This window comes from Natator depressus, chromosome 1 (genome assembly GCF_965152275.1).
Source record: "Natator depressus isolate rNatDep1 chromosome 1, rNatDep2.hap1, whole genome shotgun sequence".
NCBI classification, from domain to species: domain Eukaryota; kingdom Metazoa; phylum Chordata; order Testudines; family Cheloniidae; genus Natator; species Natator depressus.
In genome coordinates, this window is record NC_134234.1 from 9,981,167 (window position 1) to 10,008,650 (window position 27,484).

Below are 27,484 nucleotides of genomic sequence, written 5' to 3' on the forward strand. Positions count from 1 at the left end.
AAGCCGGCGGCGGTGCCTAAGTCTATCTCCTCGGTGCCTTTACCCTCCCACACACCGCACTGCTACCCGTGCTGCAGATGCGGTGGCCCTGGTGACAAGGCCGACGTTTAAATGTGCCCTGCCAAGAAATCAGTGCGCAACCCAAAAGGACCCTTTGCTGAAGTCTGCAAGTCTGCCATCCACGTTGTTTCTGGAGTTCTCACAGATGAGGATGGTGGCAAACTGCATCCCCACAGGGACGGGCGATCACCCCCACCACTGCCAAAGGTGAGTCGAGGGCCAGGAGGCAGGAACGTTAGCGGATCCTGGTTCGCCCGCCTTGCGCTATAATTGCCAACCAGTTCTACGCCGTGCTACAGTCGAACCTCAGACTTATGGACACCTCAGGAACAGTGTCCCCTGCTCCCGGCCGGGGGAGTGGGGGGGAGGGGGGGTAAAAACAGCGTGTCCCGCTCCAGGCCGGGGTATGGGGGAGGTGTGAAAGCGGTGCAGACCCCAGCCCTGCTCCTGCTCTGCTGACTCCGGCTGCCTTGAGCTGACAGGCCCAGTCTTGCTGTAAGTGGCTGCTGTGGGGGTGGGGTGAGGACAGGCAGCCCAGATGGGCCTACCTTGAAGATGCAATACAGGCATGGTGCAGTATGCTGCTGCCTGATTGATTACTTCCAGTTCCACTTGCTCTCCAGTTGACCAGTCAGTCCCATAACTCTGGTGCTCGTATCTTTGAAGTTCTGCTGTATTTGCCAGCTCCCAACCTCAGTTGCAGCCTCCCGACATCTATCCCGGAGGATGTGGTAGATCTCCCCTCCCCATCAATGGCTAGTTTACAGCTGCCCTCGCGTGCAAAGGCTGTAATGTCCAAGGGAAAAGCTAAGAAGTCCAAAAGGGAGTTTCTATCTTAGGAGGGAATCATCAAAAGGATCTTCAGAGGATACGAGATCCCAGTAGCACAGGATCTGTCCTGCAAACTGAGGGTAGGCCACTACCAGGAATCGTCTCTGACTTTCCAGTAGTTTTCACCGATACCACAGGTGTTGCAAAATAGTTCCAAGCACGACATCCAGCCAAAAAACAGTATGCTCCCTCTGCAACATAAAGTGCTAAACGTACCAATTGCACTGAGACAACCACTCCAGGAGCAGATTCTGAAACCATGCGGAGCAGGTATCATTGAACCGGCTGATTCGTCAGAACGGGTTTCTTTCTCCTGTTGTTCCCGCCAGGAAGCCTCGTGGTGCTGTCTGCATGTGTGTGGACTTGAGAGAGCTAAACTCCAACATTGTCGTGGATTGTCATGCTCTACCCAACATCAGTGGAACGCCGCTCACCTTGAAGGAGGCATGAGTCTTTATGACCCTTGATTTGTCACTCCATGAAGTTTGTTCCAATTACAGCCGATGCCATTTGGGTTAGCCTCTGCCGCGACTGTATTCCAGAGAATGACGCGTGGCATTTTTGGAGAGAGAAGGGATGGTACTTACTTCCTAGATGACATTGAAAGATGAATCTGAACATGATGTCATCCTAAAAGGGGTTATAGAAAAACTTCAAAGACATGGACTTACCATCAGCAAGAAGAAATGTCAATTCCGTACTGACTCAGTGACGTATATAGGACATATAATCTCACGGAATAGCATACAAACAAAACCAAACCTGGTGAAAGCCATTCGTGATGCACCAGAGCCTAAAAACAAGGACAAACGTTGGTCCTTCTCGGGATTGTGCGACTACTATTCAAAGTTTGTACTATACAGCGATTTGCTGTGAAAGTAGTTCCTTTGCACCATCTCCTGGAAAAGGACGTGAAGTTTGAATGGGATGGAGAGTGCAAGAACAACTTTAACAAGATAAATCATGCAATTTCCAGCAGTCTGGCTCTTAGAAGCAAACGATTGTCACAACAGATGCTTGTGAGTTCTTGATACTGTCTTGATTCAGCTAAAAAATGGATGAGAAGTCACTACTGCGTTCACCTCCAGAGCCCTGACTGATCCAGAAAAATCTTATTCCGTCATTGAGCAAGAAGCTCTGGCAGGTTTCTGGGCAGTAAGACATTTCAGAACCTACCTGTGGGGTCGGAGATTTAGCTGAATATCTGATCGCAAACCTCTTTCAGCTTTACTCACCATGCAAGGTTCTGGTTGAACAACTCTTAAGAATTGCCAAATGGGCCACCTAACTAACGGACTTTGATTTCCAGACAGTGTGTCTTCCAGGAGCCAGTGACTCCACTGCAGATTGTTCCTCTCGCCTGCCCTTATCGTGCGGGTGCAATAGAGAAAGCAGACGAAGGGATTGCCATTGCACTAATCTCTGCTGCAACTCCAGGAGTGATCAGTCTCAGAGTGGGCAACAGCCATGAGAGAAGACAAGGTACTTTAGGACCTAAAGAGTTACGTAGTCAATGGATGGACTTGTAAGACGATGACATCAGAACACTTGCAACCATATAGACACGTATCATGTGAGCTGTCCTTTGTAAATGAATGGAAGTTGAGACTTGGCCCATCTTCTTGTGCCTATACTTCTGAGAGAAGGAATGCTTCATTTGGCACATGAAGGACATCTGGGGAAGAGTCGAACCGACAAGGGTGACAAGACTTCTGGTGGCCAATGTTGGACAATCAGGTTGAGGAAATAATCCAGGATTGCCTGGCTTGTGCTATGAGTGAGAAGTCACAGAAAATCTTCAACATCCCTCTCACACCAGTTAACTATCCCAACTGTCCATGGGAGAAACTGGCTCTCGACATAATGGGACCATTTGAAGATCAGCCTGGTACACAAAGGTTTCTCCTAGTCCTGGAAAACTATCACTCAACGTGAACATGGCTGGAAGTTCTGTTCGCTGGAAAGGTGACCTCTGAAATAGTGATTAAGTTCATGTCATCAGTTTTCACCCGAGAAGGTTTCCCGAGGAGTTGGTAATGGACAGTGGAATGCAGTTGACTTCTGCTGATATGCTACACTAGGTCTGTAGCAATGGTATTGAGCACAAACTGGTTTCTTTATACCAGTGGTCCCCAGACTTTTCAGTGTCGCACCCCCCTTACACCTGTCCACACACACACACCCTGAGTTGGGAGCAGGGCCATGGCTCCCGAGGGGGGGAGGGGGAAACGCAAACAGGGGTAAGGGGGCTGAGGCTGAGGCCGCAGCTGGGGGCGGGTCAGGGGGCGGGGCCAGGAATGGAGCTGCAGCCAGGGATGAAGGCTGGGGGCTGGGAACGGGGCTGGGGCCAGGTGCGGAGCCAGGTGCAGAGTCGGGGGCGAGGCTGGGCACGGGGCTGGGCACCAGGGCTGCATCTGGGGGCAGGACTAGAGCAGAGCTGGGAGCGGAGCGGGGCTGGGTGGCACTCCCTCCTCGCCCCCTGATGGGGCTGGCCCGGACCCCCCCACTAGGAGGGAACACCCCACAGTTTGGGGACCTCTGCTTTTTATCATCCGAGAGCTAATGGTCTAGTCGAGGGAATGAACAGATTGGTGCAAGAAAGTTTGCAGCATAGTTACAAGTGAGACCGTGGAAGGAAGCTTTGCATGCAACGTTGTTTGCTTCAGGGCCACCCCGCATGCAACAAAGGAGTATCGCCCTTTCATCTATTAAGAGGATGCAAGATAAATTCACGACTTACTACCTGTCAAGGGCCTGCGTGTTCTCTTTTTTCAGCCAAATCCTCCCTTGCAGCTAGTCGCGAAAGCGTTAAGAGCACACAGGAGAAATACAGGCAGTACGGAGCTCAGAAGAACGGTGCTAAACCTCACAAGTTTCAAACTGGAGATTTTGTTCGTGTGAAGCTGCCAATCAGAGGCAGAAGAAGGGCGTTCAAGATGTGTGTGTCCTTTGCAGAAAACAGAACCCCGAGCAGATTCGGATGGATTAATGGATGGAAAGAAATGGAACATTTCAAGGTCGTCGGCAGCTCCTCCGCCAGCAGCTGGAGAAGAGAATGCTAATTTCCACCCTGGACCAGAGAACCCCGATGACACCGATAGTGCTGATGGACAATGTATAGCATTTGGGAATTGCTCCATTGCCCAGTCTTGGTCCTGCTTCTCCATGTACTAGGAGAAGTGTGAGACAAAGGAGACTGCCTGAAAGATTGGAAAACTTTGTTGCTGGACTCAATGGCAGTTTGAAGTCTGACAATGGTTGTTCGGAAGGGGAAGGATGTGTTGTATCTAGCTAGGAGCAGATCTCTACCCCGGTTTGTAAGTCGGTTTCTAGGTGGTTCCTGGAGCTTTGAGTCCAGGAGCGACAATTCCTAGGATGCACCAGCGGAGAGGAAAGGGAGGGCGGAAAAAAAGGAGAAGGAAGAATGTGAGCTCTGTAAAAGAGAGGGGAATAAACCTTATCTTTTGTGGTTCTCTAGCTTTCTGAGACTTCCTCAAAGGGGTTCGGGGACAAAAGACCATATCTCACTCTGTGTGTGTGTGTGTGTTGTGTGTACAGCTTCTAGCACAATAAGGGTCTGGCTTTTGTTGGGGATTCTAGGTGCTTCTTTAATATAAAAAATAATAACAGTGGATTTATTACAACAGCGATTTAAGGAAGGAGACGACTGTCTTGTCTTATTATTTAAAAGGGACAAGAATAAAAAACTTTAAGGAAACTGTTTTCTCATACTGGGTTTAATTCTCAGCCCTAGTGGTGCAGATCTACCTGGCAAGGTGAATTCACTTCTCAGTATCTGATCTAATCTAAGCCACCGTAGTTCTAAAGTGCCTCTCACCTCGGTATCCACACACACAGCGTCTGTCAGCTCCCGGATCCCCAAAAGCTGGTTCACTTTCTGTTCCAGCCGCCTGGTTCTCCTCACTATGGTGGAGTCCATCCCTTCCTTGCTCCAGAATGTCCCCCAGGCTCTACCCCCTCCTCTTTCCATCACCCCCGGACTGAGACCCTGAAGTTCCCCCAGGAGCTGGTCCTAGGCTGGTGGTCTGGAGCGAGGGCATGGCCGTATGCAGGCCACTTGGGCATGTAAGTGGGAACTGGGCCACGTGCAGGGAGGGGAAGGTTTACATGGGGTTTGAGGCTTGACGCAGTTTTCTCTCCCCGTCCTCGTGGCTAGGAAAGAGAACAGCCTGACCCGAGCTCTGTGCGTAACCAGCCCTGCCCAGTGTATGGTGCACGGAATAAGCCCCTAACGGATGGGAAGGGGGCCGGGTTCCAGGAAGAATGGGAACAGCTCCCCTCTGCTGACCCCTCCCCCCCCCCCACCTGCTTGTGCCTTGCAGGTCCTGGTGGCATACCGGCGTGTCCAAACCCTCCAGAAGCTGCAGCCCTGGCCCCAGGTCAGCCTGTCCACCAGCTCGTCCCAGAATTCCCTGGCCAAGACCGAGAGGGCAACGCACAGCGGCTACAGCGACCTGGACCGCAAGATCTTGCAGCTGTGTGGTAAGTGGGGGACAGCTCTTTCCAGCTCGACAGGGGCCTGAGCACTGAGGGGGCTGGCAGGCACCGCAGAGCAGGGGGCCCCCTTCTCTAGAGCTGCCAGCGCCCACGTATGGGGTCGTTGCCATTGGCACATGGCCCAGGCTGCATCCAGGGATCGGGGCATGGAGGAGTCGCTCTGGTGGACGGGACCTGGGGCCAGTCAGGCCCAGCTGCCCCGGAGCAGGAGCCCAGTCCCTGTGTGATATTGAGCGCCCTGGAGCTGTGGGGAGCGGGGGGTTGGACGGATGCTGTCTCGCCCATCAAGGATCTGCCCACCCTACAGAGACATTTGCCCCATGGCCCTTTCCCACCTGGGGCTGTCCGCTGATTGGAGCCCGGGCTGCTGGATTCCAAGGCCCAATCTAGCTGTATTTGGACTTGATGTGAAAGGAGGCAAGTACTGGGCCCTGATTCCTGGCTCTGCCCCTGTGGCTAGAAGATAGTGGGCTAGTTCTTGCCTCGCTCGGTGCCTCGGTTTCCCCTGGCTCCTGACACTGAGCGGCCTCCCGGGGCAGAGGAGAGAATGAACAAATTGGTGCCCAGGTCTCTGTGAGTGTGAGGCAGGTGGGGAGGCCTGTGGCCTGACTCAGCCTGGCAGCTCCCACCACGCCACCGGGAGCAGGAGCGCCAAGAACTGACCATCCTCCAGCTGGTGGGCGATGAATGGTGGAGGGGACAGGGCGGAGGAGGGTAGTCACCAGCAAGACCGTTATGGTGCCGGACTTTCCGGAATGGCCAGTGCCCAGCCCGGCGAGCTGGTTCCGGCTGGGTTAGCTAGTCGTGCTACCTGGCTTCCCGGGCAGGCGCTGCAGGGTCTCTGGCTTAACTCCCTCCCGCCAGCCCATCACACCGGCCAACGCTCTTGCTCGTTGCTCTTGCAGGGGAGCTGTACGACCTCGACGCGGCTTCGCTCCAGCTCAAGGTCATTAACTATGTAAGTACCTGGGTGCTTTGCTTTCACCGCGACGGACCTCCCGGGGAGGGAACGTTCTGCCCCATCCGCCTCGCAGGGAAACCCAGGGCAGCCTTGCTATTGACCTCAGTGGGGCAGCGGAGCGGGGCCTTGCTTTGCCCGTGACTTAGTGTTGCCGGAGTGTTCCTAGCGCTGGGCAGGTGTTAGCTGCTCCCTGCAGAGCGTCTTGCACACAGCCGGCCTGTGCAGGGGCCGGACAGAGCGGGGAGGTTCGCAGCACAGCAGAATAAAGAGGAAGAGACAGTGGCGTCTGTTTCATTTGTCAGCGTTTCTAGTGCGCTCGTTGCCCGAGCAAAGGGGTTGGATTGAGTGCCCCGCCCAGACCCAGCAGCTGTGTTTAATTTAATGCCCCCCCCGTCCCTGTTCTCACCCTTTCGATTGCAAAGCAACCTCCTGAACTATGTCCAAAGTGTCATCACTAGGCTTCAGAGTGAACAACTTGCTGAGCTACCTTGGAGGAAGCAGCTCACACCTCTCCCTTCTCCGGGAAGCATTTAGTTCACATTTGGGCATGTTCAGAAGCTTTTATTTTCTGCTGATGCCTCTTGCCCATACAATTGAAGGTGGTGCTAGAACGCTGCCAGTAGCCTGCAGCTGTCCTACCTCCAGGGGTGGCTTGGTGAGATCTCACAAGATATCAGGTGGGGTCAGTCCAGGTACAGCTGGGTGCTGGAGGCGGGAGCGCTGGCAGTTCATGGAGCAGAGCATCAGACATGATGTTGGGGGCTGCTGGTTTGGGTACAGGGGCCTTGCACAGCCACGGCAGGGAGGTGCTTTGTTGTTTATGGGGACCTGGAGCAGCACTGGGGGGATGCTGGGTTAGGTATGTGGAGCTGGCGCAATGTTGGGGGACAATGAGTTGGGTACAGGGACCTGGCGCTGTGGGCAGGGGGAGCCAGGTTGAGTACGGGGACCAGGCAGGGTGGGCAGGGGGAGCCAGGTTGGGTACGGGGACCAGGCAGGGTGGGCAGGGGGAGCCGGGTTGGGTCCAGAGACCAGGCGTGGTGAGCAGGGGGAGCCGGGTTGGGTACGGGGACCTGGCGTGGTGGGCAGGGGGACCGGGTTGGGTACGGGGACCTGGCGCGGTGGGCAGGGGGAGACGGGTTGGGTCCAGAGACCAGGCGTGGTGAGCAGGGGGAGCTGGGTTGGGTACGGGGACCTGGTGCGGTGGGCAGGGGGAGACGGGTTGGATACGGGGACCTGGTGCGGTGGGCAGGGGGAGCCGGGTTGGGTACGGGGACCAGACATAGTTTCCAGGGGGGAGTGTGGTATCTGGAGGGGGGGACATGTTGGGTACAGGGAGCTGGCTGGGTTGGATGCAGGGACCTGGCTTGGTGTCCAGGGTGTGATGGGGGAGCCAGGTTGGGTTCAGGGAGCCGGCCTGGTGCTAAGACCCAGCAGGGTGCTAGCGACGCCGAAGATAATCCTGAGGTCCCAATTACCCCTGGTTATTCATGATCTTGGCCAGCTCAGATAATCATGCCCTGCTCCCCTAAATTCCCTCAGGGGATGTGCGGCCCTTTACCGTGCCTAGCAGCCGTTACGTGGTGTTGCTGTGAGCTGTTTCACAGTGGCTAGGCTGCGCCCCAGAGGCAGCTGCATTCCTACGGTGTCTGGAACCTACCTGGGATAGAGGGGCTGTATCCATATTGCAGATGCTAATCACTGCTATGAGGGTTCAACATACAAACGGCTTCTGGCCTTGAATGAAAGGAGCAGGCCAGATGGCTCTGCAGGAGCCAGGCAGGGAGCGGAGCTGGTGGCGAGAGGCCAGGCCGGGCCGTGATTTGCCGCAGGGGCTGCCCTAGGACAATGCGTGCCAGTCTCTTCCCTCGCAGTTGTAACCGATTCCTATCTCCGCGCACCCTGGGGCAGGCTGGGCACCCTGGGCCCAAAGAGGCATTTCTGTAACCCTGTAGTGACCCGCCAGCGTGAACCATCATTAAACCTGCTTCAGGGTTTGCTTAGTCCCATGGCACGTACCCCGTTAAAAACCCTTTGAACCTTTTATTAAAGGTACAGAAAGACGGGAAAACAGTTCCCGCGTTAGCAATGTGAAGTATGAAGCGAGGCTGTAGTTTTAACACCGTCCCTTGTCCCCTTTTGCTGGATCAAGTCATTAGGAGGGACCCCTGTTTGACAGTCTCAGGGATGGTCGCTGTTTTTGGGCAGGTCTGATCCCATTTCCTAGGAGGCACAACGAGACAAACACACACAAAAGAGGGAGAGAAAAGAACAGCAGAGAGAGAAAATGCAGCTTCTGCCTCGGGTGTTGACTTTCGCTGCTGGAAAAACACAGGCCTGGCACTCAGTCGTATCAGGCGCGCTGAGACCTGGCAAACTTGGCCCAGCGTCGCGCTCTGGGGCATTGCTCTTCGCTGCCTCTTTCTGGTCATAGGCTTGCAAGCCCTGTTGCAAAATACAATTTTGGCCGGCTAAGCCAGGCTGTGATTAGACAGAAGGGAAAAGGAGCGGGGGCGGGCATGTCCCAGGGAAAGAGAAACTCAGTACGATAATGAGAAGTGGTGAGAGGGAGGGAGTGGTAGCTAAGGGTTAGAGCAGAGGGTGTCAGGAAGGGGGATTTGTGAGTTCTATCCCTTGCTCTGGGAGGGAGAGCAGCCTAGGGGTTAGAGCCGGGTTTGGGGGCATTAGGACTCCTGGGTTCTCATACCTGGCCAAGTCACTGCCCTGTGCCTCAGTTTCCCCAGGTGTACAGTGGGGAGAACAGCAGCTCACGGGGGGGCCACGAGGATTAGCTAGTGCTGTGAGATCAAGGTCGGTGTGTGTAATTAAGCATAGATCCATAAGCCAAATGGGAAAAAGGCTCGGAGCGTCCATGTGGGTGTTAAAGCGGCATAATTATCCCCATGCCGACAAGCCTGCGGGCACCAGGGAGCAAGGCTGTGTAGGTGAAGCCCTCTCCGATTCAGTCAGCACTGAAAAAGCGGAGGCAGGCGATCTGTTCCCCCGAGGGGCTGGTGCGTGTCTGCCGCTGGGTCGGCAGGCAGATCGAAACGAGAGCTGTTAAGGCTGGGCCAGGCGACAGACCCAGCTAGGCTTCCGGAGTGCCAGGTGGGAACCTGCACCGGTCAGGGCTGGAGTGGTGGTCGTGAGGTCTAGTGGGCAAGGCACTGGACCGGGAGTCAGGAAACCTGGGTTCTGCTCCCCACTCAGCTGCTGGGTGACCTAGGAAAAGTCATGTCCCCTCCCCTGTGCCTCAGTTTCCCCTCCCACATTGTGTCTGTCTGACTCTTTAGACTGCAAGGTCTTTGGGGCGAGGACACTGTCTCCCACTATGTGTCTGTCCAGCGCCTGCCGCAATGGGGCTGGAGCCCTCGGTGCTACTGTAGAATCCCTAATAATAATGGCTGTCCACACCGGCGAGCTGCACCCCCAGGGCCCTCCATGAGCTGATGACCCCAGTGCTGTAACTGGATTCCCCCCCCCATTCCAGCCCAGGCTGGCCGCTTGGAGAGCCCCAGCCCTCGGGGCAGGCTCAGCATCGAGATGGGGGCCAGTTCCCATCACAGACAAAGCCCCCCTTGGGAGCAGGGCTGGCCCCTGGTCAGAAAGGGAGGAGTGAGAAGTGGGCAGTGGGAAGCTCCGGCCGTAGGAAAGGGGATACAGGACCGCTCGCCTCTGTCCCCCCAGCCTGGCATCAGCAGATGTTAGCAGCACCTGATGGCTCTTCTGCAGCTAATGGGAAAGGGTGGGTGGCGTCGACAGGCAGCCCCTTGGCTGGCTGCCTCAGCAGAGACCCCAAAGACAGGAGGCACAGGGAGGGCTCTCCTCTGTGCCCTGGAGCTTGGACGCATCGGCAATGCCCATGCCGTGCCCTGCTTCTGTGGGTGATCCGCTTACCCTGGGCTTGGGTTGGCCCTGGGGGGAGGGGAGTTTGGGTTGGCACAGGTGTCAGGGGAGAAGCTTGTGTCAGTGGGAAGGTGGGCACTGGGGTGCGGACAGTGCCACCCTAGACAGGAGCAACTTGAATACAAGCATTGAAAAAAATGTCTCAGTCCCAGCAGCCAACAGGTCAACCCCCATTCTAGGGAGCACAGTCCCTGGGTCTGGACAAAGCCCAAAGACTCAAATCTGGGCTCCAAACCTCTCCTCTTGTGAGTGGGTCAGACTCTGAGCTCTGTACACAGCCCTGGCTCTGGCAAACCATCCCTCGGCATCCATCCAGGGGTCTTGGCCAGTGGTTCAGGAGGGGGAGCTGGGAATTGTCACCATGAGGCAGGACTCTGCCCTATGAGGTGGTAAGCGGGGTTTAACCACGTGCTAGTTACCCCATGTCTGTGGAACACACCTCATCCTCCTCGCCTAGCCGGGGCCTTCACAGAGCCAGCTCACGAGCTGATCTGACAGTGGGTCCCGTTCTCTGTTTACATACATCGGCTCCGGTGGAGTTCTTCCAGATTCACATCACTGGGACGGAGATGACGTGCGCACGCTGCCCTGGCTTAAATTGGTTGAGTGCAGCTGGGGCAGACGCTAATTTCGGTGTCAGGCTGGGTCTGTTGGTGTAGCTTGTGCCTCTGCGTTCCCCAGATCAAGCTAACCTGAGACAAGCCAGGGCAAAACTGACCGAGTACAGCAGAGAATTGGGTCTCCCGGCTGTGCCCTCTGGAGTCTGCGTTGCCGAGCGCATCTTGCAGCTGGCTTGTGTTGGCACAGGCGTCTGGGGAGGAGTTTGTGTCAGTGGGAAGGGGGGCTTTGGGGTGCGGGCAAGCACGGTGATGCTGGATCTGCTTCCCCAGCCACCCTGGAGAGGTGCCGCTGGACTCTGACCGTTGGAAGTGATGGTTTCCCTCTCTCTGGGGGAGCCCAGTGACTCTTCAGTCTGCGCTCTAAGTCTCTAGTCTTGTGCAAAAGAGAATGGAAAAAAGGTTTAAAACCCTCCTCTGCTTTCCTAGGCCCCTTTATCTCCCACCTGCCGTCTTTCTCTGCCCGGAGCCTGCTCAGCAGCCAGGTGTAGCACATTTTGGGAGACAGGATTCCTGGGTTCTCGTCCTCCCTCTGCCACTGACTCCCTGTGTGACGGTGGGCAAGTCACTTGGAACACTGTGCCTCAGTTTCCCCACTGTAGCCAGGGCAGGATAACACTTCACCTTTGTAAGCACAAGTGCCAGGTGGTGGTGAGAGTGATGGGCTCCCATCAAGCAGCCTGGCTCAGCTAAGCTACCCAACATTTGGGCTGCAGATCTCAGCGGAACGGGCTGGCGGGTGTGTCCCAGGGCACCCTGCCTGCTCTGAAGAGGGTCTCTCTGTGTCTCTAACCACTGCCTCTCTCTCTCTCTCGCTCTCTCTTCCCCAGCTGAAGCAGGAGACCCAGTCCCCCTGCTGCTGCCTCCTGCTGGTCTCGGAAGATAACCACCAGCTCTTCTGCCAGGTGGGTGGTACCGCAGCCCCACGCGGGCCGCGTCTGTCATGGGAGGAGTCCAGAACTCTCCCTCGGGAACAGCCGTGATACAAATAAACCCAGCTCCCCAGCTTGGAGCACAGACGGGGCCTTCTGCACAGCGGGAGGGAGGCAGGGTTCCCGGTGCTTGGGGCATCCTCGCCTACTCTAGGAGAAACACATCCCCATGAAATAAATCCGTGCGCCCGTCTGCCCATCGCTGTCCATGCTGCTCTGCTGAGAGGTGCTTTCCTTTCCCCATGCTTCCTCCTGCATCCCCATCCTCCCCTGACCCGTCGGGACCGGTTCCAGCAGGGTGCTCCCGGGACGTCACTGGGTGTCGAGAGTGCTCAGCACCTCGCAGGATCAGGTCTGGAGGGTCTCCGGGGCAGGGGCCTGACTCCCCCTCATACCCGTGTGGTACGGGGGCCAGGTCAGTGACCCCAGCAGAGGCGCTGTGGAGGCATGCTGTTTGAGCGGCAGAGGACTTGGGCCCGGGTCCCTCTGCTGGCGACGCTGCCCTGTTCGTAGGGCACTGGGAACGCGGCTGGTGCTGTGGAGCAGAGCTGGCCGAAAACCGGCCCTTCCCGCGGGCCACAAATTTTGAAATTAAAGCAAAAAAATTCATCCTAAATGGGGACACAAAGGTCAAAAGTGTATCAATTTCACAGGAAGGAAAGAAAGAAAAGAAATCTGTTTGGGGGGAAACAGTATTGTGTGGCTGGCTCCTTGGGCAGCCTGGGGCGCTGGAAAGCTGGCTGCCTGGTTTGTCAGCTGCCCAGGGAGCCAGGGAGGTGGGCAGCCCACCCTGCTGGGGAGCGGCAGAGCCTGGAAGCCCTGGCTTGGTGGCCACCTGCCAGGTGAGCCGCGGTGAAGTTGGGGAGCCCAAAAGGGCGACCGGTGGCAGAAGATTAAGGAGGTTCCCACCTGGAACTTGCCTGGAGCCAGATGCGTTGAAATCAACAAATTCCCACGGAACCTTTCGGTTTTGATGACCTGGCCTTTCCCGAAGGAAAACTGCCTGGAATTGCCAGGGATCCAGCCCCCCTCCCCCCAACGGAGACTGAGCCACAAGAAAGGTCCCACGGTTCGTGCTCATTTCTCGTAGGAGGTGGGGGGAATCTTATCAGGACAGTTTTAGAGTCAGAGAGTTCAAGGCCAGCTGGGACCAGATCATCCAGTGTGTCCTCCTGTCTGTCACAGGCCACCAGCCCCACCCAGCACCCATGCGCGATACCCTAGCCGAAATGAGCCCAAAGCGAATGAGACCCACAGGAGACTAGACCGTGATGTGCCACAGGCAGTGACCCTATCATGGGGTCCAGTCACCCCTCGGGCGCCTCCTCCTGGTGGCTCTGGGAATTAGCTCTTTCCAGGTGCTGCGCCCTCCTTTGGCCGTCTCGCCACCCATCCTGCCTCGCCCTGCGGCCCCTCTCACCCCAGGAGCTGCTGCTTCCTGTTGGTGACTTGCCCCCCCTTCCCGGCCAGGTCACTATTGTCCTCCTCTTCCAGGGTATCCAAGTTCTTCAGGGCAAACTGTCCCCGGCAGTCCGCTCTCTGCTGTCTGATCTGCGCCACTTCCCCAGGGGCTGTTAGGGGAGCCCGGGCCCACCCTCTGCTCCAGGTTCCAGCTCAGGGCCCTCTCTTCAGCAGCCAAGCTCTGCCCTGCCCCGTACTCTGCTGCCTTCCCTTTCCCCTGAGCCTTCCCTACCTCTCTGGCTCTCCCCCTGCGCTGGGTTTGCCGGCTCAAACTCCCTCCTCCCAGGGGTGGCTGCAGACTCCTTCCCTGCCACCCCTTCTGCTCTCAGCTCCTGAGCTTTAGCCAGGCCCCTCCTGTTCCTGTCCAGCTTAGCTTCATTTAATCAACTCCTGCTCCCTGCGTCCTCCCCCAGGTGCAGCCCGGGGAGTTAATTGGCTCACCTGGCCACCTTAACCCCTTCAAACCTTGTGGGGGGTGCACAACCCATCCCAGACCTGCACCCACATGCTGCGGAGGAAGGTGGAAAAACCCCAAGGTCCCTGCCAGTCTGACCAGGGGGCCAATTCCTTCCCGACCCCACACATAGCGATCAGTTAGACCCTGAGCATGCAAGGCAGCCATGCACCTGTGAGAGAGAGAGTACTCGGTGCCACCTCAGCGCCCTAGCCCTCCCCGTCCTACGTCCCACCTCCGGCTGTGGCCACCCCTCATGCTTCAGAGGAAGGAGATTAAATAAACCCCCCCAGAATACACATGGGGCAAAAAAATCCCTTCCTGACCCCTGAAACCCTGAAGCATGAGCTTTAGGAACATACATAAAAACCAGCCCAGCAAAGATGCTGAGATGGGCACAAATGATCCTGTTGCAACACAGCCCAGGGCCGGTTTGTCTCAGCGTCGCTCAGCGTCGGTGGGATGTCATCTGGCCACGATGCACGTTGGTTTGCCCTAGAAGACCAACTCCAAAAGGGGGTGACCTTAAGGGTCATGTCACCCCCTACAGTGGGTCTGATTCGAGTCGATTCTCTCCCCTCCCACCCCACCCATCCTACAGGAGTGTTCCCTGTGTTAGAATCCTGGCTAGGGACTTTTCTCCTTTCGCTCCGGGGCAGAGACCTGAGCTTCGGGAGCAGGATGACCTGGATTCTGTTCCCGCTGCTGCTACAAAGTTCCAAGCTCATCCACCCTCAGCAGCTTTCACAGAGACAATCAGGTCTTGGCGAATTAGACCCTACTGTATAAAGGGTTTAAATTCTCTCTCAGCTCGTGTTCCGTGGCCGGGGTTTTCCAGAGCACCGATTCCTCAGCTCCCTGGCCCTCACTCTGTGTTTCTTGTTTCCTCCAGGTCGTGGGAGATAAAGTGCTGGAAGAGGAGATCAGCTTCCCTGTAAGTCGTTACATGTTCTCTGTCGCTCAGCAGCAAAGCTTGGCTCTGAATTCCAGACCTCCTGGGGTTTAAATCAGCCCCGCTCCAGAGATGAAGCTAGCCATTGGGATGTACAAACTGTGACAGTCCTCATGCTTCCAGGCATAGACAGCTCCCCAGCTGGGGTCAAGAAGGAATTCCTGGAGTAGGGTGGCACATTTACAGTGTGTGTGATGAGGAGAGAGGGGACCCGGACCACCGAGTGTGGATGCAGAGCTAAAGTTTGGGAGTGCTCAGATCTGGGTGTTTGCCTCAGCCCCATCCTGAGCTGTGAGTCTATGAGCACTTTTAGCCCTGGCCACGCTCGGTCCAACCCTAGAGGAGCCATCGACTTCTCCAGCTGTGGCAGCTCCTATGGCCTCTTATTATAGACCTGAGAAATGACCACTGACTGCCTGTGTTCTTGCTTGTTGATTGACGGCATCCAGTGACGCCAGCCAGCAAGTGAGAACATCCGATCTGGAACCACGTTGAACTCCCCCGGGAGAGCAGCTGCAGGCTGGAGGAGTCTGGGCTCCAGCTCCCTTCCCAGGCCACGCGTCAGGAAGCCGGTAAACACAGGCTTCGTTTTGTTAGCGCAGGGGCAGCTTCCGTTCTCACCCCTTGGCTCCAGGACGTCCCCTCCTCTTTCCCCAAGGCTTTGTCCAGGTAGATCCATTTTAAAGCCAACCAGAAAACATCTGGAGAGCAGCCAGCAACTCTGGCAGTGCACGCTGCTGCCCAGCTGCTGGGGAACGCTTCCAGCGACAGATGTTACAGTCCAGATGTTCAGCACCTATGTCAATGGAGCTGCCCCGATTTACACCAGCTGAGATTCCGGCCCTTAGCTCTGTTAATCGTTCCTCATAAGGCGATCCTTCCGGCCTTGCCGCCACCCTAGACATCCAGGCAACGGGCGGAACGAGCCTGTCCTGGGAATATCCCCTCCTCCGTCTCCAAGAGGAATGGGGTGGTCCACCTTGGGAAAGCTCGAAAGGAGACCATCCCCAAATAATCCATCCCACGTCTTCCATGGAGCCTTGTGCATGCTGGCCCAGGAATTTGCGGGTGCACGGATGCCTGCAGAGGGCAGACTTGGGCGAACGTTTCCAAAAGCACCGTAAGAAACTTAGGCTCCGCATTGCCGTTTTCAAAAGTGACGCACATTTGGGAGCATAAAGCCCATTGGCTTTAAATGATCACGAAGCTAGTGAAGCACCTAGACCAGCGGTTTTCATCTGGCGGGGAGCACACCCAACTTCCTAGACAGGTGCGTTGAGCCTTCCCTCTCACTCCTGGGGTCGCAATGCCACTCACTCCAGTTAGGCCCGGCCATCCCAGAGGGGCATCTGGGCCAAAGTGGAGTGAGTAGCATTGCGACCTGGTGCTCGGTGTCACAACGCCGCTCAGGTAAGGCCCAGCCCTCCCTCCATCTGATGGAGCAGCAACCAGGTCAAATGTGAGTGAGCGCGCGCAGGGTCCTGCCGCCACTCAAATCGGGGCCAGCCACCCCTGTGAATTGCATGGAGCAGCGCTGCAACCTGGGGCCCGCCTCCCCCACTAGCGATCTTCGATGCTGAAACGGAGAAATCCTGCCCGGAAAACGCTGGGGCTATTAAGGTCTGTGCTCTGGAAAGGTTTCCCAGCCTAGGCACAGCTAGGGAGCAGGATCGAAGGGCTGACTTATCTCGATCGGAATCAATGTACAAACAGCCCCAGTTCCATCGCGATTACATTGGAAAGGTCCATTTTGTAGTGGGGGGGAGAAAGGGTGTCATTCCCAAAAGGTTGAGAAGCCCTGCCCCTAGCCCACTGAGTCTGCTGGACCTGATCTCCGCTCAGTGCGAGACTTTCCCACAGAGCAAGCCCTCGGTGAGTATTTAAGCAGCTCACCCATCGCCTGGGACATGATCAATAGACCGCTTGCCTGCCAGGAACTCTCGCGAGAGCCCAATCAGTGCCAGCCCGCAGATCCCTTAGCTAGATAATAACGCGACCAGCCGAGCGGCGGTGTCTGTGGAAGGGTAAGTGCCATTTGTGACACGCGTAGATCTCAGCACCCGCTCTCTTGATTTCTGCCTCATCTTCTTGTCTGCCACTTCCCTGTTCAGGGTTGGCCACTGTTCTCGCCTCCTTCCGAAACGCACGATCGTACCCCGGGCTGTCGTGCCACCTGGCCTCTCTGAGATCCGGTCCACGTACCACGTCTTTGATCTGCCTCTTGGTCGCCTTCTTGCCAGTCCGCGCCAGAGCCATCCCGATGCTATACCTCTCCCGCCCCCGCTAGAGATGCTCGTACCTTATCCCCCATCTTCTCCGACGAAAAGATTCAGAAGCACTTTGGGGCTTCGATAGGTGTTTCCATGTCGCCGTGTCTCACGTTTTGGGACGCAGTCCAGAGCAGGGCGAGGCTGTGTCACCGCCGGTGCGTGCCACTCTGCCGGCTGGGAGCTCCCCACCCCGGTTACAGGGCAGGGAGTGACACGGCCTCTCGCTGGCCCGGATTGCTCCCCAGAACGTGCTGCCGGATGCCTCCATTACCGAAGGGGAGACAAATCCCCAGCGCAGCCGCCTTTGAGTGGAGCAGGATTGGCCATCGGCAGCTCCCCCCCCAGATCCTTAATCCAAAGCGAAGGGGGCCAGATTCGTCCCCGGTGAAACTTTGCTAGCTGCAGTGGAGCTAACGCCAGGGATGCGACTGGCCCGGGGCGTGGGGAGGCTGGTTGGCGGTGGATGAAAAAGGCCGTTGCAGCCATATTGCAAGGGTAGGAATTGATGGGCACGTCAGACTGGTGCTGAAGGGTACTGCATGGACTGGGGGACTGTGGACAGCCCCTAGGCCGCAAGTCACTGGTTTGACTGTGTCCCACATGCTGATCCCATCAAGCGGCTGCCTATGTGGCAGGAGTTTGGTGGGTCTCAGCCCGCTGCCCAGCGGGCCGGGGCCCACGCTGCCATATTGCTGTAGTGGTCTCTGTGTGCTGTGGTGCTCAGTGGAGGGGCCAGGCTCTGGAAGGGCTTGGAGACTCAGCTGTCCTCTCCCCATAAATAGTGGCCGCTCCAGGTCAAGATTGTGGGGCATGGAGACTCAGCCGTCCCCTCCACTACTGATGAGTCCAGGCCAGGACTTAGGGAGGCCGCAGGCCGCAAAGGCTGTGTTAGCCTGGGAGCTGGGGAGAGCCACAGGGCCCCTCTGTGTCCAGCTGCTTCCTCTTGATATGGCCTCCCCCCAAGCCCTGCCTCTTGCACCCACGTCCCGGGAGCTGGGCGGAGGAGCTGGCTGTGCCGCTGCTCCCAAAAGAGCCGCTGGCGGCTGCGCCCGGGCTCCTGCGGGATGCGACTTCCCTCGCGAGCCAACCTTCCTCTTCCTCGGCCCACCAGCTCCTGACTCTCGTCTCTTTGCTTGCAGCTGATGTTTGGGCGTCTGGGGCAGGTGGTGGAGGAGAAGAAATCCATCACGCTACAGGACATCAGCGTGGTACGTAGCTGGGCTGCCCCCAGGCCGGGGGTCCCATGGGGAGAGGCCCGCCACGTGGCCAGAATGGGAGCATGGGCATGCAGGCCTTGGGCGGACAAGGAAGAGGATGTACTCACCACTCTTGGATGTCCCTCGGACGCTACCGCGGTGGGCACGGTATTAATGCAAAAGGCTGACGCTGTGATGTCTGAGCGCCGGGGGTGGATAGGGGCGGGCCGAGTGTGTAGGAACTCCTCTCGCAGCCGCAGGCCAGCCTCCATATACACCTCGGGACAAAGCATGCAGGCCGCGCATACAAGGTGGGGGACTCTCTCCTGGGAAGCAGGGACTCAAAAAACCCCACTGGGGGTCGTGGTGGACAATCAGCTGAACAGGACTGCCCAGTGTGGCGGTGTGGCCAGAGAGGTTATTTGACCACTGTGTTCGGCGCCGGTGCGGGAATGCTGTGTCCAGTTCTGGTGTCCGTAGTTCAAGAAGGATGTTGATGAATTGCAGAGGGTTTGGATCAGAGCCCCAGGAATAATGAAAAGATTGGAAAACCTGCCTGGTCGCGAGAGACTCAAGACGCTCGACCTACATAGGTTATCCAAGAGAAGGTTAAGGGGTGACTTGATCACAGTTTATAAGTAACTACAGGGCAATGGGCTCTTCAGTCTAGCAGAGAAAGGTCGGACACAATCCACTGGCTGGAAGTTGAAGCCAGACAAATTCAGACTGGAAATAAGGTACCTTTTTACCAGTGAGGGCAATTAACCATTGGAACAAGTCATGCCAGACGTGGCCTCAGTGGCCATTTTTTACTCAGGACAGGATGTTCAGTCACAGCTCTTGGACTTCGAAGCAGGAATTAATTCAGGGAAGTTGGCCTGTGTCCTGCAGAAGGTCAGACTAGATGATCACTAGAGGGCTTTATAATCTCCGAATGCCAGGGTGGCTGTCCTAGAGATGACCTGAAGGCTGAGCCGACAGCTCCACCAGAGGGAGGGGCCGGGTCGGCGCTGGGGTGTGATCTGTCAGTCGTGTGGGACAGCGCTGAGATCCATCACTTATGCAGACATAGGCCCAGCCAGGTTCTGTAGACCTAGGGGACTGGGGGGCCAGGCCTGGCAGCAGCTGGGTCTAGGGGGCTCCTCGTAGGTCATTTTCTCCACCTCTCGTCCGCGATCCTGTAACGCAGTGAGCAGTGATGACCAGCCGAGCCCGATCACAGCCGGATCCAGCAGCCAGCCGCACGCAGCACTAACACAGCCATGAGTCTGCCTGCCCGCCGGCTGGCAGAGAGCCCCAGTGCCTCCCGTGACAGGCCTCTGATGGCACCTAATGTCTGTGTTGTTGTGGGGAAGAGCTGCCTCCCAATCTGGTCACAATCCATCCCATCTCCGCAGTTCTCCAAAACCCTATAGTCCGCGCAGTAGGAGCTGCTTCCAAACCCCGCCTTGCAGGGCTGGGGGGATCTCCCTGCTGAAGAACCCTGGCTTGGCATCCTCGCTCTGGTGGGGACAAGTAAACTGAGTTTGTTAGGTCTCAGCCTATTCATCCCATTCTCGGGCTGTAGGGTGCAGTGTGGCCAGAAGGCTCGTCTCAGGGAGCCCAGGGCTGGAACGGTGGGGTACTGCAGGCTGGGTCTGAGGTGCGTCGGCAGAGCTGGGGGGGATCCCAGGGCTGGAATGGCGGGGGGCTGCAGGCTGGGATTGAGGTGCACTGGGAGAGCCGGGGGAGGAGTAGCCCAGTGCTGGATCGTCAGGGGTGGTCAGGATGCCCCTGGTACAATCCAGGAGTTCAGAGCGAGCAGCTGCTCCTCCTGCAGCGACTCTGTGCTGGGGACAGAGGTTCGTTAGCGAACGCTCTGTTCCCAGCCAAGGCCTGGGCTCATGTGGCTGGGAGCAGCCACCGTTGGACACTGAAGTGGAGGAAATGCCCAGCTAGCTCCACGGAGAGCGATCAGAGCTGGGGAACTGACCCACAGGGAATGGGTGTCGCAGTTCAGTATGTGTGAGGGGTCAGCCTGGGGCCAGATCCAAATGCAGGGCTGGGCTGGAAACAGATCCCTGAGTTCCTCCTGGAACGAACAATCCCTGAGTGGCTCAGCTCAGAGCGTGCTGGATCTGAGCACCCAGGTGTCCGGATGGTGAATGGATCTTTAGTGGACCCTTTGTGCACGATCTCTCCTGCACTGGGAACCACGGCTGAGCGACACAGCTGGTCTTCCAGACCTTGGGCGAGTCACTTAGTCTCTCTGTGTCTCGTTTCTCCCTGTGTGAAATGGGGACGATGCTTTTCTGCCTTGTGCTCAGATACTCCTGTGAGGGGGGCGTGAAAATGCCAGTGCAGGCTCTGTCTGGATCCTACAAGGATGATTGATCTCTTGCACACAAGAGGCTGTTTGGTGTCACCACTGCTGAGAAATAATAACAACTCCCCCAGAAGCCAGGCACCCACTCAGAGCCAGCTGAGCATTTGCCCCAGGGTCAGCTGCAGACCCTGCCCTGGCACGTGCTGCAGTCATGAGCCAGCACGCAGGGTCAGGGAAGTTATTTATCTGTGCCGCCCAAGCAATCCATCACCTCTCCTTGGGTAGACAGGCAGTTTGAAAGTCTGAAGGGAGCGAAATAAGTGTAAATACGGTTTGGGAAGGTGGAAGGACTGAGGCTGCTGCTTGGGAACCCGGCTGACAGGCTGCCTGCGGCTACGTGGGAGGCGTTGGTGGCTGTCAGCCCAGTCACTAGTGGAAGAGCGCCCCCATCGCAAAAAACGGGGCTCTATTTGGAGCTTCTAGGTGGCAGTACAGGGCCTCTGACACACAGCCTAGCAGTTCTGATGCCATCCAGCAGAGGGCCCCTCCAGACTCAACCAACTCATTGCATTACTGTGTTACCCTTCCTGTTCCTACTGTTGTGTTCTCTGTTTAATACATAAGGGCTTGGTGTGTTTGGTTTTTTAAAGAATATAAGCGAAAATGCCAATCCCCTCTTGGGCAGTGCCACTCACGCACTGGCTGGCAAGGCAGAGATAAGCATTTTGTTCCTGCCCTCAGCGGCCAGCGAAGGAGCTAAGGAATTACTCCTGAAAGGATAAACAGAAGGGCTGTGTAGCCCAGCAGCCCAGCAGCAAAGGGGTAAACTGACTCGGAGCAGGAAATCCTAGAGGCTTATTGTGGGCCCAGGAGCTCAGTGGTATGGACATCCCAGGCCAAGCTTGCAGTCAGTAACCGGCTGTTGAGTCTGCTCTCCAGTTATCTCTCTCTCTGCTTCTCGTTCTCCTTGAGAAGCCGTTTGTGACAGATCCACATCGCAAGCTTCCCCCCATGGCAGCAGCGTAGGAAACAGACAGTTCCACTCGTCCCTGTGCCCCCGCTGCTCCGAGCGAGGCTAGAGATGGGGATCAGAGAAAGCAACCGCCTGGCTGTTATCAGCAGGTGGCTGCTCAGCCATCGATGTGGAATGAATTAATAATGTTAATACCTAGCTCTGGTATAGAGCACTGTCTTCCACAGGACGCAAAGGGCTTTAGTAGCATCATCACTGTTTTATAGATGGGGAAACTGAGGCTCAGAGCGGCGTGGTGCCTGGCTGAAGGTGACCCAGCCAGCCAGTGTCTCCACTGCAGTGCTGTGTCCACTAGGCCATGTTGCCTCCCAGTTAGGGCATCAGTTCACAGAATCATAGAATATCAGGGTTGGAAGGAACCTCAGGAGGTCATCTAGTCCAACCCCCTGCTCAAAGCAGGACCAATCCCCAATTTTTGCCCCAGATCCCTAAATGGCCCCCTCAAGAATTGAACTCACAACCCTGGGTTTAGCAGGCCAGTGCTCAAACCATGAGCTTTGCCTCCCCCCGGTTCTCAGTTTGGGGTTGCAAATGGGTGTCAAGGACTTGTGACCCCCTGGCCCTTTCCCTGTTGCTAATTTGGTGGGTGGCTGCAGCCGGATGCGGGAGACACGGTCACACATGTAGCTAGGGTGTTACCTTTGTGTGTCTCACAGTACCTAAATCCTGCGCCCTTTCTGTGTGTCTACATCTAGGAACAAAGCACACAGGCCACACGTACGGGACGGGGGACTCGATCCTGGGAAGCAGTGACTCTGACAAAGATTTGGGGATGGTGGTGGCTCATGGGCTGAACATGAATGAGCGAATGAGATCCTGGGGTGCATAAACCGGGGAATCTCGAGGAGGAGCAGCGAGGTTATTGTACCTCTGCGTCTGGCACTGGTGCGAACACTGCTGGAATCCTGGGTCCAGTTCTGGTGCCCCCAATTCAAGGAGGAGGTTGACAAATTAGAGGTTCAGAGAAGAGCCAGGAGAATGATGAAAGGATCAGAAAATGAATAGTGCTAGACGTAAAGAGCTCAATTGACTTAGCTTAACAAAGAAAAGGTTAAAGGGTGACTTGATTCGTCTATAAGTACTCACATGGGGAGCGAATATATAACAATGGGCTCTTCCATCTGGCAGAGAAAGGTCGCACCCGATCCCATGGCTGGAAGTTGAACCTAGACAAATTCAGGCTGGAAATAAGGTGTCAATTGTGAACATTCAGAGTAATTAAGCACTGGAACAATTTCCCAAGGGTCGGGGTGGATTCTCCGCCACTGGACGTGTTTAAATCAAGATTGGATGGTTGTCAAAAAGACCTGCCCTAGGAGTTGTTGTGAGGCAGTTCTCTGGCCAACTGAGTGATCACAGTGGTCCCCTCTGGCCATGAGATCTATCAATGAATGAATTGCTCCATGCCCGCTGCCCTCCCCTGCCCCACGTCGTGACCCTCACCCCGGCCTGACCCTCTCATGCCCCACGTCCTGACCCTCCCCCCGGCCTGACCCTCCCCTGCCCCACGTCCTGACCCTCCCCCCCGTCTGACCCTCCCGTGCCCCACGTCCTGACCCTCACCCCGGCCTGACCCTCCCGTGCCCTACATCCTGACCCTCACCCCCGCCTGACCCTTCTCTGCGACTCCCTGACCCTCACCCCCGTCTGACCCTCTCCTGCCCTACATCCTGACCCTCACCCCGGCCTGACCCTCCCGTGCCCCACGTCCTGACCCTCACCCCCATCTGACCCTCCCGTGCCCCACGTCCTGACCCTCACCCCTTTCTGACCCTCCCGTACCCCACATCCTGAACCTCACTTCTGCCTGACCCTCCCCTGCTCCATGTCCTGAGCCTCACCCCGGCCTGACCCTCCCGTGCCCCACGTCCTGATCCTCACCCCCGCCTTACCCTTCCCTGCGACCCCCTGACCCTCACCCCCATCTGACCCTCTCCTGCCCCACGTCCTGACCCTCACCCCAGTCTGACCCTCCCCTGCCCCACATCCAGACCCCCACGCCTATCTGACCGTCCTCTGCCCCACGTCCTGACCCTCACCCCGGCCTGACCCTCCCCTGCCCCACATCCTGACCCTCACCCTGGTCTGATCTTCTCTCCCCAGGAGGAACACAAGCAGCTTCACAACATGCTGGGATTCGAGGTCACCTCCATGCTGTGCGTGCCGGTCATTAGCCGGGCCACCTCCCAGGTGGTGGCCTTAGCCTGCACTTTCAACAAGCTGGGAGGAGAGAGGTGAGTCAGAGGCTCTTGGGGAGGCTGCTCCCTGGGCGCTGACAGCGGCTCCGCTCCTTACGGCTGGGCCGGAGCCCAGAGCAGAGCCTGGCCCCGAGCACCTGGCAGGCTCCAGCTCTGGTCCCCATGCACCGACCGGTCAGCATCGCTCCGTCACCTCGCTGCCGCGCCATCTCTCCCGGCCTGTGCTGGTGGCCCCTGGGCTTGATGGCTGTGAGCCCAGCTGCCTGCAGAGGAGGGCTCCTGGCTGGGGGAGACCAGCTGGCAGTTTCAGGCGGCCTCTGCCGCTCAGGCGTGGGGTTCTGGCAGGCACCCTGGTCGCCAGCACGGTGGCGTGGCTCCTGCAAACTACACGTCCCAGCATGCACTGTGCTCCACCTGGATCCAAACAGAAGGGCACGCTGGCGCTTTGCGTGCTGGGCCTTGGAGTTTTTTCTGGCTGCACCTTTGCGTGTAAGACCATGTTGGCCGTGTTCTTCTCTGTTGTGAACTCCTGGTGCTGCCGGAAGGGAGCTGAGGGGCTCCTGTAGCTGGGGGGCTGCCCTTGGCCCCCGCTCTACTGCAGGATCGCTATGGGGGGAAGTCATCTGTTCCAGGGAGTGCTGTACGGAGGGGGATGGGGTAAAATGGGGCCCAGCCTTGGCTACCTCTCCGCCCAGCACTCCCCTGGACCCTGAACTGTTAAGGGGAGACCCCAGTGCATTCTGGGGCACTAGGACCAGGTGATGCCTCCCCTCCCACCGCCCCGCCATGGGGCCTTGGGGAAAGCTGCCAAGATCAGCCAGAAACTCCAAGCTGTGGGTGCAAGGCAGGGTCCTCGGTCCATTCAGAGAACTTGCTGGCACCAGCCCTTCCCTTCCCCTGCAGATCCTTCCCCTCCGCATCTCCCCATACCTGTGTCTCCTCTCCTGCCCCATCCCCCTCGCCCCCTTCCCTTCCCATTTAGCTGATACCTCCTTAACAGCCCCTCAAAAACACCCCATGGCACTGACATGCTGTTTGCTGCCATCTCTTAGCTGGTTTGTCCTACCCTTCCTCCAGCCCCCTATCGAGATTGTCGGCTCTTCGGGACAGGGACCGTCTGCTGCTCACTGTATACAGCTCCTAGCGCAGAGGGGCTGAGCTTTCGACTGGCCCTGCAGCAATAAGTGTGGCTAGGAACTTCCCCCAGCCAAACCCCTCTGTCTTAGCCTTGTTCAGTACCAACGCTGGCCCAGAGCTCTCTGGCGATCTTGGTGATTTGCTCTTGGCCATGAGTTACAGTGCAGGAACCACCATCAATGCACTTAGCCGTGTGGAACCTGCAGACCCTCGCCACCTCGTTCACCCTCCATCACGCCTCCCAGGGCAGACAGCCCTTCCCTGCAGGGGGAACGCTTGCTTGGGAGCCAGGTGGGTAGGAGACAGGCGAGCCTATCTAAAGCTGCGCCACCAATTCAGAAGTTCTTGGGGGAGGATTGCAGGGGGGCCCCCAGACCCAGTCCCCACTCACCCCCGTCCTCCTCCCTCAGGGACCCCGGGTCTGTCTCGCCCGGGGAGCCTCCCTGTCTCATCCGCCCAGTGCATGAGCTGGTGCCGCTAGGAGCCGAGTTCTTGGCAGACCTCCTGCACCAGGCCGTACGGAGACAGACTCCCCGTGCGCCGGCAGGTCGAACTGGAGTGTGCTGGGGTGCAACTCCGCTTGCCGCCATTTGGCCTGGCCGCTCCTCCATCAGTGTGGCTGGGATGTCAGCGGCCGGCGTACAGCCGTAGCGGGACCGCTGGCCTGAGGTCGGACGGAGCCGCTGCTTCAGAGCAGCCTGGCTTTGCGGCCTGTGGAACACTGAGCAGGTGCGAAAACCTCGGGGGAGCATTCTGCCCCCCAATGATTGGTGCCACTGGTCCAGAGGGAATCGAGCTGTCTTGAGATTGTGTAGCTGCTTCGAGGGACATTAATTAGAGCATTTGGCTGGTGTAGGGAGGGACTTGGGACTTCATTGCCTTGGGCTGTAGCATCAGATACTGAAGGCAGAAAATTAATAGCGGGGAAGAGTGGAGGGGATTGGACTGGGGTCTTTAAGACCAGGAAGGATGGAATGAAAACCCAGCAGTCTCTCCTTCACCCTGTGAGAGGAGACCAAGGGCTCACTCGATTGAGTGAGCCGGAACATACGTGTAACCCTAGCACCATGCAAAGAAGCTCTCCATTGAGCACTGCATTGTTAACCGGTGGAACTCACTGCAGCAGGGGGCTGTGTTGCCAGATACCCCCATGGCACATGGATGCAAAAAAGCTCCCACTCAGAATGGTGTCGTGTTCAGCTGCATGTTCCAGTGATGACACAAGGGGAAGGACACTGCAGAATTGTGCCCTGGGCCTTTACTGCCTGGTGCTTGGGACCCAAGCAGGTGTAGGACAGAGGGAAGAGCTCTGCTGATGATCAAAGCCTTCAGCGTCCATGCCAGGTTTGGGCGCTGTCCGAGCCAGGCACCAGCTCCAATTAAAGGCGCAGTAAAGGGTTCCCCACATCCACAGGCACAGAATCCCCCTCACTGGGTAATTCATTTCCTGAAACTTGGATTCAGAGCTTAATAATAACAGAGCAAAGCCCCTTCCCCACTGCTTGGCTGGCTGGCAGCGTGCCCGACTCAGCTCAGCCTTCACCAGGCCTCTCTCATTCAGCTGCCCCGAGCCCTCCTTCCCTGATCCCGCCAGTACCCCTGCCACCGTTTCATGGGCAAGGCCCGGTCCAGGTCAGGGTTTTGGGAAGGGGACAGGAGCAGATAAGGGCAAATCCCGGCTGACCTGAGCTGAGGCCTGATAGACTGTGTAGTAATCCTCACCCCAACCCTGCTGCGAGGTGGGTCATGTCACGGAGTGCCCGGGCGATGCTCTGGAACTGCTCCCTATGAAGCCAGTCAGGACTCTGGGGCAGTCGCCTTCCGGTGAGCAGCCTGTCCGCAGGGCAAACAGCTCACACCGCTTCCACCTTCCTGGGTCTGACCTCAGAGCATTCAGCATCCTCTGCCCCTCCGTGTGCTTCCCACAGCGAGACCGCTCAGGCGGGGCTCCTGGGGAAGCCAGAGGGTCCTGCACCCCAACTCCGCAGTCAGACGGGACTCTCAGCCAGCCAGTAAAACAGAGGTTTATTAGACGACAGGAACATGGTCTAAAACAGAGCTTGCAGGTGCAGAGAACAGGACCCCTCAGCTGGGTCCATTTTGGAGGGCAGTGAGCCAGACAACCACGTCTGCACTTCACTCCATGTCCTAGCCAGCCTCCAAACTGAAACTCCCTCCAGCCCCTCCTCCTCTGGGCTTTGTTCCTTTCCCAGGCCAGGAGGTCACCTGATTCCTTTGTTCTCCAACCCTTTAGCTCTCACCTTGCAGGGGGGAAAGGTCCAGGCCATCAGTTGCCAGGAAACAGGGTGTCGGCCATTCTCTGTGTCCAGACCCCTGCACACACCTGCCCTCTAGGGCTCTGTAGTGATCATACACCCTTACCCCACCACCTAGATACTTAAGAACTGCATAAGGGAAATTGAGGCACCCCCACAATATTCGGAGGAACCATTAAGAACAGTCCCACTTCGTCACATCTCTCCCCCCTTCGAGATCGAACTGAGCGGGGTCACTTTAGGCGGTGACCTGGGGAAGTTCGAAGCCACCAACGTTCCCATGGATGCCCCAGCGTCTCTGCCATTCCTTGGTAGGAGTTACACCAGGCCCTTCCAGTTTCACGCCCTCCCTTAGGTCGGGGGTGGTCGATAGCACT

At 57.2% G+C, this 27,484-nt stretch overlaps 1 protein-coding gene across 3 annotated transcripts in view; it reads left to right on the plus strand.

Moving 5' to 3' along the window:
- Window positions 1-27,484, plus strand: part of PDE2A (phosphodiesterase 2A) — a 373,086-nt gene that overhangs the window by 310,735 nt on the left and 34,867 nt on the right. For all 3 annotated transcript variants that reach the window (XR_012639805.1, XM_074954538.1, XM_074954551.1), the window contains 6 exons: window positions 5,235-5,394; window positions 6,315-6,367; window positions 11,724-11,798; window positions 14,633-14,674; window positions 18,102-18,170; window positions 23,600-23,730. Coding sequence is in view for 2 of the 3 variants with exons in the window: in XM_074954538.1 (XP_074810639.1) it covers window positions 5,235-5,394; window positions 6,315-6,367; window positions 11,724-11,798; window positions 14,633-14,674; window positions 18,102-18,170; window positions 23,600-23,730 (530 nt within the window). In the remaining variant the exon portion in view is untranslated. The remainder of the gene's footprint in view (window positions 1-5,234; window positions 5,395-6,314; window positions 6,368-11,723; window positions 11,799-14,632; window positions 14,675-18,101; window positions 18,171-23,599; window positions 23,731-27,484) is intronic.